Here is a 12,118-nt window from a genome sequence, read left to right as displayed (position 1 = left end):
GTATTGCAATTAAGAGACAGTTTTCAAGTATCAGGATTATACTCTAGGTTGAAAATGTTTACTTATTTATAAAAATAATGTTGAAAATAGTAAATGATATCTCGCTGCATTTCTGTATAAAAATTAATACAAAAGACGGCTTTTCTATACAATGTTCAACAAAACAAGGTTCCTTTGCTTTGTTAAACTTTGTAAAGTATACAAAGTTCTGTAAGTAAATCAGAAATCTTTAACTGGTAACATAAATCCTTCAAAGTTTCAAATGCAATCTTTTGATCATGTACATTAAAATTAGGCATTGAAAACATTTTTGTTCATTTCATACTGCTTCTGAAGAATCAATGTGACGAAAAACAAATAAACTTATTGTTTTAAGACCAGGCAAATCATAGCCAGCAATATTATATCCATCAGCACCAAATGATTGAAGAGGAATTTCTTCACAGGTTAAGTTCCATTTTTTAATCAAATAGTTTATATTCCAGTCCGAACTGCAAAACAAAATTATTCAAAACCATTCACAATGTTGATCAAAATATTATTTCATAATTTTTTAAAAATATTTTTTTAATTGCAAATAACAAACAATATAAATTAAATCTATATAAATAAAACAAATATATATATATATATATATATATATATATATATATATATATATATATATACTGTTAAAAAAAACCTGAAAGCTCAGGTAGATTTCTGACTGATTTTAACAGAATATTTTCCGTAATAGCTTCAAAACGTATTTTTTCCTTACAAAAACGGAAATATCACGAAAGAAAATAACGAAAACAGAATTTTTCCATTTTTAGGGTTGCCGCTGTGTTGTACTTTGTTAGTATTCTGATTAGCCTTTAAGTTATGATAAACGTCACCTTTTGATTACACTCATTAAATCGCACTGTTACATGTTGTTAATTAAAAGCTTATTTAGAATAACATCTCAGATGTTGTAGACAAAGTAGATAGCTTGCTATTTCATGTCTGGAGAGCAATATACTCGTATGTCGAAATTGTTTTTACTCCTTTAGGCTTTGTAGGTTTGGAAAAAATGATCGCGCCATTTTCAGACAGGCAGATGTGTTTTGATCCCCCCGGTGATTTGCTGTGGATTTTACTGAGTCAGTATCAGAATATTATTGCGGTGTATTATTTTGCTCAATACTTCGAACAATTCTATTCGTTAGTCATATTGTGTGTTCTAGCGGTGAGAATAGTTTTAGGATCTCGTGTTATCCATTTAAAATAAAGGCTATTTATTGGATTACTTGTATCTAGATGCAATGGAGATACTTAAATTTAGCACAGCTGGTAGCATGTAAGTATTGTTGAATATCTTTGTATATGTTAATATACAAATGTATTTTTCTTGTTAACATGCATTTGATAGAATTCCGATGGTAGCTGATTTAGAATTTATAGAACTATTATAAAGTTATTGTTTTTGCTCTAACGCATTGTATTCTTTTGAAAGTCATTAAAACATTAAATGCCAACATTTCGTATCAACCGGAGATTATCGTGGTTGCGAGCAAGACAGAAAAAAATCATTCAGTTTTTTTTTTTTTTTTGACTGATTGAAAGTAAACATTTTAAATCTCTAAATAAAAGTATTTCTTGCTGTTATATTTTTTTGCGAAAAGGCATAGTAGATTGTTAATCTTTGAAAATACGATTAAAATTTTGACAAGAATAAGTTTTCTTGACTACTTAGAAATTTGGAAACATTCATTACTCCTTCGGAATTTCATTTATAATAATAAATATAAATTACTTAATTTATTTTATTAGGATCTCATCCAACAACTTATTTGAGATTATTGCAAGTTTCTTGTAAAAACATTTCGGGTAAAACGAACTGATTGATATGTTTAGCCTAAGTATAATGATTATGCACTAAAAATCTATGTTGCTATTCCAATGAGTGAAAAATGCGGATCACCGGGGGGGGGGGGGGGTATACATCATCTGAGCCAAACATTCTTCACATGTATGTCAATGATTCTGCTTTTAAACACAGTGAATCGGTATACTCTCCAATCAGGTGTATTATTCCATGATAAAGTCAACAGGTTTTTAGTGGTATTTTATTTGACTCATTCTTCATATAAAAATATTCTATTTTTCATATATGCTTTTCCATGCCACCCCAGACAATGTACGACGAAGAGAATATCGAACAGTATCAGCAGGGACAATTGGTGTCATATTCAAATCCATCAATTTTTCTGCTGGTACTATTTGATTAATTTGATTCATATGAAGGTGTATGGTAGGTAAGTTATCAAGCAAAATTTTCACTTAAAATATATTTTAGTAATAAATACAAATTAAATTATAATAGTTTTTGAATGGTTATCTATTTTTCTATTACACATATATCATTTTAAAGATAGAATAAAAAAAACGAGAATGAAATTTCAGTAAAATATGTGAAAATGAAAAACGAAAAAATAGCGCAACGAAAAATCAAGAACCGAAAGTTCTGTAAAGACACAGAAAATTTAAAAACGGAAAAAGAGATGAATGGAAAATTTAAAAACGGAAAAATAGATCAACGGAAAGAAGAGAAATGGAATTTTCGTTAAATCACGGAAAATTTATAAATGGATGAACAGAACTAAACGGAGAAATGAGAAATGGAACTTCTGTTAAGTCACGGAAAATAATTTAACGGAAACGTAATATTTACGGCAACTTTGCTGCCGGTACTTTATCCGTCATTTTCAGGAAATTTTTTTAACAGTGATGTGTGTGTGTGTGTATGTTCCCCATAAAAATCCAGTTTACGTCGGATTTCGATCTTTGGCAGGAAGGTACTTGGGCACCCGAGAAGTAAAGGTTGCAGTTATGTAGCAATGCTAAAGAATAAAGGATCTATTAACAGAAACCTCAAGTAAACAAGAACTGTTCAAAAATTGTGATAATAATTAACTCAGGGCACGAACTAAAACAGGAAAAGAAGAAAAAAAAAACTTTCTCTTCAAAATAGTTTCTTTAGGCACTGCAATATATTTTTAATGTGTAACAGTTTCTCTGAAAATAACGATAATATTTTTTCAATGCAAAGTGAAAAAATGTATAAACAAATCAGTGGTCCGAAATAAGAAAAATTACAAATTAGACAAATTGCTTGGGCCCAAGCTGCGCAGATTTGACAGAGTTGATGCATATTTGCAAAGAACAGCACATTGTGACATATTTTTGCAATTTAAACTGTACAACTTAATTCCACAACATTTTGTTTGCAATGAATTCTATTGAGAAATAAATCTTCGATGAATTTCATTGTGGATCTTCTTTACTGAAATACTTACCACCTATGCTCGTAACTACACCAGAACTCAGCCTGAATATTTCTTTTCAGTATGAACGATACAGTAACAATAAGATCTTCAAAATCTATAATTAAGCAAGGAACAGTAATTAATCATATTTAAAAATATTAATTAATTAAACTGAAACAAAATCAATTTTATTAAAAAATTTATTTTTTCTTAACTTAAATGCTATAACGAAACAGTGTATCAATATTAATTTTACCATAAATATAAAAATTTCACTTTTTTTTTTTTGCATTTTGTGCATTGGGTAGGAGAAACCTCTAAATATTTTTAGGATTACGAAGTCATGTATTCATATTGTTTCTGGAAATTCCTTTAAAAATTTAGAAAGAAAAAAGTCACAGTAATGTTATCCCTTGCAATCAGTATCAGATTTTGCTGAACGTAAATCACATAACTTGCATCACTCTCAAAGAAGAAAAAAAAATGTAAGCCAAGAAACGAATGAATTATAAATATTTAAAAAAACTGTTTTAAACCTTTTTTTTAAATTGCAAACTTTAAAAATCTTTTCTGATGACGAGAAAAAAAAAAAAAAAAACATTAATTATCAGAGTCGAAGCTAAAAAATGCATCGGAGTCGATTATCAAAATTTAAGCTTCATGACACAACCCAAATTTTGCAAGCTTGGGTGAGACATCATTTACAGACATTGTCTGAAAAATAGAACAAAATGCTGGTAACACAAAACAAATGTGCAGCACAAACATAAAATAATAATCCATCGAAATATTAGAGTAATTCATGAAAATATATAACATGCATCTAAACACAGAGAGATAAAGAATTTACCTTTAGCATCGTAGAATACATCCGATCCAAGAATAAAATCTATATTCTTCAGCTGAATTAAGTAAGGAGTAAAATCACCCCAAGTTAAAGGCATTATTTTAAAACTTGCATCAGGAATTTTATTAAGTAACATGTTTTCTCTTGCCAATTGAAGAGTAGAACTATATTTCATGGAATCGGTTACAACAACGTCAGAACCACACTTTGCAGCAACAATTGAGGCTAAACTCGTACCTGCACCTAGCTGAAAACAAAATTTTAATTTTTTGCAGCGCCAGTGAATAACCAAGATTTTAATGAGGTTTTTTGTGAGAACACTTTCAAGAAAGAAATGTATCACAACACCTTTAAAATAATGCACACACGTACACAAACATGGGAGGAGGGGGGGGGGAGAGAGCAATAGTGACATAAATAAAGACATTTTAACCAGATGATATATATTTTTAATTTTTCATTAAGTATTGACTTGAAATATATTGAGACATGTTTCAAAGTTACAACGAACCTTTACAACAATATGTTCAGCTTTGAGCTCAGAACAAATATGATTACTTGGAACATAAAACACATGATGCAAAATATTTGCTTTGACTTTGTTAATTCAGGGTGGCGACAGGAACTGTGAAAAAAATTTCCCTGACTTTTTCTTGATTACATTCACCAAATTTCCCTTATTTAACTTACCAATAATTATTGCTACTTTCCTTTGATCTACCGGAAAACCATTACATATTGAATAAAGTGCAGTGTTTTAAACGTTTTAAGCTCTTAATTAAAAATATATTTTGAAAAGATGCTACCCTTTTTTAGTATAAAAATTTAATTAAATTATCTACAAAGAAATATTATAGGAAATCTAAAACAAATACTTTACTTCCAGTAACCAGTTAACATAAGAATTCTAAGAAATTATTAAAACCACTCTTAAAGACATATATAATCATGATAAAACAAAAGTTTATATAGAAAGAATTTTGGTCAGAATTTTCAAGCAGTATGCAAGCAGTTGATGCAAGAATAACAAATAACTGTAAAAGTATAGAAGTAATGTAGTTTTACTTACGTAAATAATAGACATATTTATGTAAAACAAATTGAAACCTTTTAACAACCATTCATATTGAGCTATTCTCTTCTAATCAAGAACTTTGGTTTTAATGAATGAATACAGCATTTTATCTACTTAAAAATAATAAAAATACATAAACTTATGTACACAACTCAATTTCAAATTATTTTAATTTTTGTCGAAAAAAAAATCTTAGATTACTTTTGTAACAAACAACATTAAAATGCAAAAAACAGCTATTAATTTCCAAACATGTGTGTTTTTAACTTGGTTTTAAAATAAAAGAATTTTAAAGTCTAAAAAGAAAACGCTTCGGATAATCTGAGCTGAGGCAACAGCGAACAATACGATGGCAAAAAGAACAAAGTTGATTCTCATTTAACATTCAATTTTAGCAATTAAATTAAAAACGCCAAGTAATGATTTTTTAGCTTCAATCATTATTAATTTTTAAAAAAAAACAAAGTTTTTTTCTTGAAATCGTGATTACAGTACTCTAATTACTTCAAGACAATGAGTAAAGGCAAGGGAATTAAGTCATTAATGACGGCTCCCTCTTTGCCTGTAGGGTTGTTTATTTTACGTAGCATGAAATACGTGGAAGGAAAAATCGAGCTACGTAAAATGAACAACTTTGCACACACAGTAGTAAGCTTAGGAAGTTCATCCTGTGGTTAATAAGTTAAGATTCAATACTTTGACCTTGAGGAAAAAAGATTCAAATATGCGGCAGAGTATAAGCGCACCTCATTAATTTTACTTTTTTGTAAACAAATAATTGGCGGAAAATACGTAAGAAATTATAGGGAACTTAATTTTGCAAAGCAAAAAAAAAAAAAAAAATTACTACATACAATCAATTTTCCTTCAACTTTTTTTTTTCGAAATTCCCTGATTAATAAAGTTTTCTGACTTTTCACTGATCTGTCGCCACCCTGTAATTTCCCTGCTGAAAGAGTTAACATTTTAATTTGCATTTTTGCTACTTGTAAATCAGATATGCTTCACTGTAACAAACCTTCTCCATATCATTACAATTTTAGTAACACAGTAGAGTCTTGAAACTTCTAGATGGTGGGGACTCATGCCAACTTAGAAGACTGAAAAATTGGAGTAACAGCAATAGTCTTAGCAATTAAATTACTACATTATTTGTATGACATAAGGACGTGGTAAATTCTAGGAAAAAGGCGACATGACACTTGAATTTTAAAAAACTAAATATTCTGTCACTCACCATATACCATTCTCTTCAGAAATAAATGAACTTCTCGAATTTTAACCTGTTTTTCCCAAATAGTTTGATGACTTCCAGAAAATCACGGGCAAAATCAAGTTTTCTCTTTGTATTTTTACAGAGCAAAAAATCTCTTTTAGTTACGTACTGTAATTTCAATAAACTTGTTATCAGCATACAATATTTAGGTTAACTTTTATCTTTTGGATGTTTAAACTTGTTGGTAAGTAATTTTAAATTTCTTTTTTTCAACCATGAAATAGGTCCATTGCTAAGGTGACAATTTGATGTCCTTCCGTTACCAAAATACTATATCTCAGTTAGCTCACCAAGAACCTATTGGGTATAGAAATTAATGTTTTTTTATGGAAAGCAGAATTATGCCCTTTGTCAAGGAGGCACAGTTATAATTTAATGGGTATTTAATTTACATGGTTTTCAATGGTCTGGCAACGAAAAGAATGTAAATTGTGTATCACGTGATTTGTCTCACGTAAAAGTATATAAACCTTGTCGCGACACGCAAGCGAGTCGCTTGCCATCCTTTTAAGTTTATTTGTTGACTTTTTGTTAAGTGATGTATGTGCAATATTTAGAAACCAAATAAAATCAAAGTCAATTCTATTTTCACGTAGTGTGAGTTCCGCTTTATAATTTTAAGCTACTTCAAATACCCGCTACATTGGTGACCCGTTTTTTCTTGTCATTATGTCATGGTTCTTGTGATTAAACCCAGTTCTAACTTTGCACTGTCTTCACAAAATCTTAAAACACTTTAGTGGTCAAGATTTCAAAGCTGAAGGACTTGAGCTATTCACTCAAAGCGTTTACACGTTTATTGTGCTTAAATTCGCAGATGTGCGAAAACGTCCAGTTAAATTCTTCAATTGGGTAAGTAAAGCATTGTTTGTTTTCATTGCCGGTAGTTCTTATCTATGCGAGAACTTCTTTTTCTTTCTGGATTGATCAGCTATATTGTTTAGAAACTCTATTCAGTTGTTCTGCCCTGTGTTTTTGAAATATATGATTAAACTGTGTATGATATAGTTAAATTAAAATTATGTCTAAGGAAAATTTGAACGAAAATGTTAACATTTCGAGTGATTCAAAATTGGAACTTTCCAGAGTCGGATTTAAAGCACCTCCATTTTGGGAAACTGACATTGAGCTATGGTTTATTCACATCAAATCCCAATTTACTTTAAGTGGCATTGTTATCGAATTAACAAAATTTCACCACGTCGTTGCTGCTTTAGATATAAAGGTTCTAACTTGCGCAAAAATAATTGATTCTCAATTCGCCGACTGATAATGCATATTCCAAATTAAAAGAAAAAATTTCTTACTTATATTGTTCAGTCTGAATCAATTGAACTTCCAAAGTTTTTGAGCGATCTTCAGTTAGGTGATAGTCGGCCTTCTCATTTACTAAATGAAATGCACATTTTGGCAGGTAAAAACATTGACGAAAACTTGTTGCGTAATTTATGGTTGCAACGTTTGCCTACTAATGCAGCAAATTTTATCAGCCTCTACGGATAATTTAGCTGGTTTAGCTTTAATTACCGATAAGATTAATGAAGTTTCAAACTGCTCATTTGCAGTTTCTAGTGCTGAAAGTAGTTCTACAATTGAAACACTCAAAATGAAATTATTGAGTTAAAAAATTCTGTAAAACGTTTATCTCGTTCCAGATTTAAAATAACAATAAGTTTCGTAATAGAGCATCTAGTTCTACGTCCAAAACTAGACAAAACTTAGTTGATGGTCCACATAAATTATGTGGGTATCATTCTAAATATGGGGAAAAAGCTTTCAAATGTTCCGGTAAATGCACTTACTTGGGAAACTGATTGGCGGTACGGTTCAATCGACGGCGGTACAGTACGCGTATGGAAGTCGATTATTTAATCCTGATTCTAAAACTAGATTGAAAGATTTCTTGTAGATAGTGGTGCTGTCTTGAGTTGTTACCCGAAAGCATTAACACATCGTAGGCAGTCCGATAGTCTACAGTTGTATGCGGCAAATGGTTCTAAAATTTTGACTTACGGGAAAATAACTTTAAATTTGGATTTCGGGTTGCGGAAAAATTTTCGTTGGTCTTTTCTCGTTGCGGAAGTTTCTCATCCCATACTTGGCGCTGATTTTTAAGAATCTTCAGCCTTGGTTTCCTAGGAGCGAATCGCCGATCTTCGACGTCGCTCCTCGCCGTAACGCTGAAATCAAAGTCAAGTGGATTCCGACGTGGCCATTCACGACGTCGATTTAGCTCGAGCCAGCATGCGCAGAAGAATCCAAGTTTTCGCCTCGGCAAGGAGCGACGTCGACGCTAAGCGTGTTCGCTTCTAGGAAATCAAGGCTTTACTCACTTTTAGTTGACGTTAAAAATAGACAGTTAATCGATACCTCGTCGACTCTTTCTGTAAAATGTTTAGTTGGTACATCGGAAGTATAGGTATTGACTCCAGTTTCAGCTCATTCACCTTGTCATGCGATACTCGAAAAATATCCTGATCTTTTTTTTTGAGCAATCATGCTTATTGTTCTCACTTGACCGTTTTTGGCGTCCGTGCCTTTTTCAGCTTGGACCAGGCCTGCAGCACCACCGTCCACCGGCGGCGGCGCGGCGGGTCCTGAGCACTGTCCCCCGAAATCCACTTTTGCTGGGCGGTGGCGTCCATGTCCCACACACACAAACGCCTACACACACACACACACACACGAACGCCTACACACACACACACACACACGAACGCCTACACACACACACGAACGCCTACACACACACACACACACGAACGCCTACACACACACACACGAACGCCTACACGCACGTACACAACACTCACTCACACACATGCATACATACACTTACGCACCCACACACATGCGCCTACACAAACACACACGCTCGTGATTGCGAAAAACATAATTTGAATTCAAGATGCCAAAAAATTCAATTTTTTTTTTTTTTTTTTTTTTTGCTATCTTAAATAGCAAGCCAAAACTTACTTCTTTAACCGAGGCCTTCGAGATAGGAAGGCCATCCAACTAGCAAATGACGTCATCGTTCGTCGATCCACAATGATTTTGGGAAGTGAGCACTTCGATTAGTATTTTGGTTTAATTAAACTATTTAGTTTATTTATTATTGTCTTCTATTATTTTAGTAGCATTAACAGTTCTACTTTTTTATTTGAAAACATAAAAAGGAACCGATAATCATACACTAAAAAATACACTGAGCTTAATTCATAGTATTTTACATAAAAACATTTATAAGTCTCACAAAGTATTCAAATAACTATACACGATTTTATTTTACAATCATGTTAAATCGAAGTGATAAATAAACAGAGTTTTATTTTTCATTTGAATTTTTTTTTCAAATAATCGCATTTTAACTACTTATATTTTGTATTGAAACATCAAATCTTAAGAAGTATTCAAATAAATAAATGACCTTTCATTTTACAATTACATCAAAACAAAAAATAATTTTACCATTGTATTTGAATAAGAATTAAATGAAATTTTAAAAAATAAATAAACATTTTTACTTAAGTATATGGGAAACATGACTGCAATATGTTTCAATGACATAACATCAAAGTACATAATACCAGATTATTAATGTTAACTTAGCTGAGCAAATTTATGCTTTTAAAAAGACATGAATGCTTGGGTGCCATCCCCCAAAGTAAACACTGCCCTACCCCCTTCAATTATGAAAACTTCAAGAAAAATACCCCAAAAACATCTCCTCCGTCTCCCTTAAAATTTCAAGGGCACAGTTATTTAACTATAGCCGTTGAAAAGCTACCATTACTATGAGATTATGATTCCGACCCCCCCCCCTTCGGTGGGAACTCTCGAAAAATTACACAGGAATTCAACTTTGAAAACGTTAATTAAAGAAGGAATTATACAACATCATGAATACTGTATGTTGTACATTAAAAAAATGTATTCAATATCTAAGCAGACTTTTTTTTTTGGAATTTGGCTACTTTTCCATTTTCAGCTCTTTCTGCTGCTAATGATTCTTATGTGGGTGGGGGGGGGGGGGCTTCAATAGTTCATCATTTTAGGCTTCTGAAAAATTATTTTAAAAAGCATTAATTGATGACAAAGTAACCTTTTTCAAAAAACTTTTCATAGAATGACCATTTTACCAACTTTCTTCAATACTTAAAACCTCATATATGTTAAATTTAGATCAACATTTTGCTGAGTATGCCTTTTAGGAATTCAGTGTGACAGTTTTGTGACAGGGGGAAGGGAGGGGATAACAAGAAGTATGACATCACGCGTTGTTTATATTAATATGCTCATGTTCAACAGCGTTACGTGTAACAAGGAGGGGGGGGGGGGCATTTGTTCAAAATTTTGCAACATACTTTATGGACAGCCACTTAATTCAATTCATGTTACAGTTTCAGAGTTCCTGAAATCTTATTAACAGAAAACCCAAAGAGTTCAAAAAATATTTAGTTCAAGACATTTTGCCCTTTTTAGGCATAAACAAACAAGCATAGAGCATTTGTCAAAAACACGTTGCGTATCTACTGCTCAAAAGTAATCTTTCGTAAGCTCAGAAATTATGAATACCTTTAACTCAACCACAATTTGTGCATAAATATCATAAAACTTAAAGACAACAGTGGAAAAAAACATATATTTTTTAAATTTACGCACAGAACCAGCTTGTTTGAATAACATTGCAAGGGCGAGTTGGGGGGAAATGTTTGAGTATCGAGCCCACGACCTCCGGCGTTCAAAGCTAATCTTCTATCTCAGAACTACGGAAGCCCATCAAGGAATGTTTTTTGATCAAAATAACACATGCTAGCGTATAAAACAATTTAATAGAAACCGAAAATATAAGAATAGTTCAGTTAAAAGCCTGTTTCAAAAAAATTGTTTACATACATATTAACTGAATATCAACACCAAGTTACGTTGCTTCTGATAACAACAATTATATTTGCAGAAAATTTTGACATATGTATATTGTCAGCTTGGAAAATCCATTTCGAATAAATGCGTGCTCAAGGTTGAAAAAATAAAGAAATAAAAAGTTGCAAGTTAACCATTTCAAATATTAAGCAGTACGCTGAAATTAGAAATTACAGGCAAAGATATCAGAAAGGAAACTGACAATTGTTTGTGTAATAGAGGAAAAATTAAGTAACCTTAACTGCATGAACTTAAAAGCATAAAATGTAAATTTGTTTATCTGAGAAAAGTACTTACCTCCGAACTTTAAAATTTATTCCATGAGAAACCCAACTTTTTTCTTCGCATGCAGGTTGTTCGGAAGCTGAAATCGCTGACTCACTTTCATTCGGCAGACAGTTGCATTATTTAATTATATATATTTTTAATTGCCTCTACATTCCGGTACGAGGAAAGGATGAGATAAATACAACAGTATTGTACTCAAAAATGTGCATTCGAAGTTACATATTTCCTATTTAATCTATTTCAGCCAGAGCACTACTGTATACTGTTTACTGTACTGCTTTCAAAGTTTCGCGCCAAGTTCATAGATCGACGACTGGTAGCGTAACGAAGCGGGGGGGAGGGAGGAGTTGTCTGGCCTGTTATCACGTGGGTCTCGATTGAAACAACAGGTCGTCCTGTGTTTTCTAAACCTCGAAGAT

The 12,118-nt window shown here is 32.0% G+C and overlaps 1 protein-coding gene across 1 annotated transcript in view; it reads right to left on the bottom strand.

The window, feature by feature from the left end:
- Window positions 1-228: 228 nt before the first annotated feature.
- LOC129226452 (histone-arginine methyltransferase METTL23-like) overlaps window positions 229-12,118 on the bottom strand; it is a 36,709-nt gene continuing 24,819 nt past the window's right edge. Inside the window, exons 3-5 of the mRNA XM_054861059.1 lie at window positions 4,141-4,384; window positions 3,321-3,405; window positions 229-491 (exon numbers count right to left, since the gene is read on the bottom strand). Of these exons, the coding sequence (XP_054717034.1) occupies window positions 320-491; window positions 3,321-3,405; window positions 4,141-4,384 (501 nt within the window). The 3' untranslated portion in view covers window positions 229-319. The remainder of the gene's footprint in view (window positions 492-3,320; window positions 3,406-4,140; window positions 4,385-12,118) is intronic.

The sequence above is a fragment of the Uloborus diversus genome, chromosome 7 (assembly GCF_026930045.1).
Source record: "Uloborus diversus isolate 005 chromosome 7, Udiv.v.3.1, whole genome shotgun sequence".
In the NCBI taxonomy this organism is placed as follows: domain Eukaryota; kingdom Metazoa; phylum Arthropoda; class Arachnida; order Araneae; family Uloboridae; genus Uloborus; species Uloborus diversus.
The sequence above is the reverse complement of the archived record's forward strand: the minus strand, read 5'-3'. Positions and strand labels throughout refer to the sequence as shown.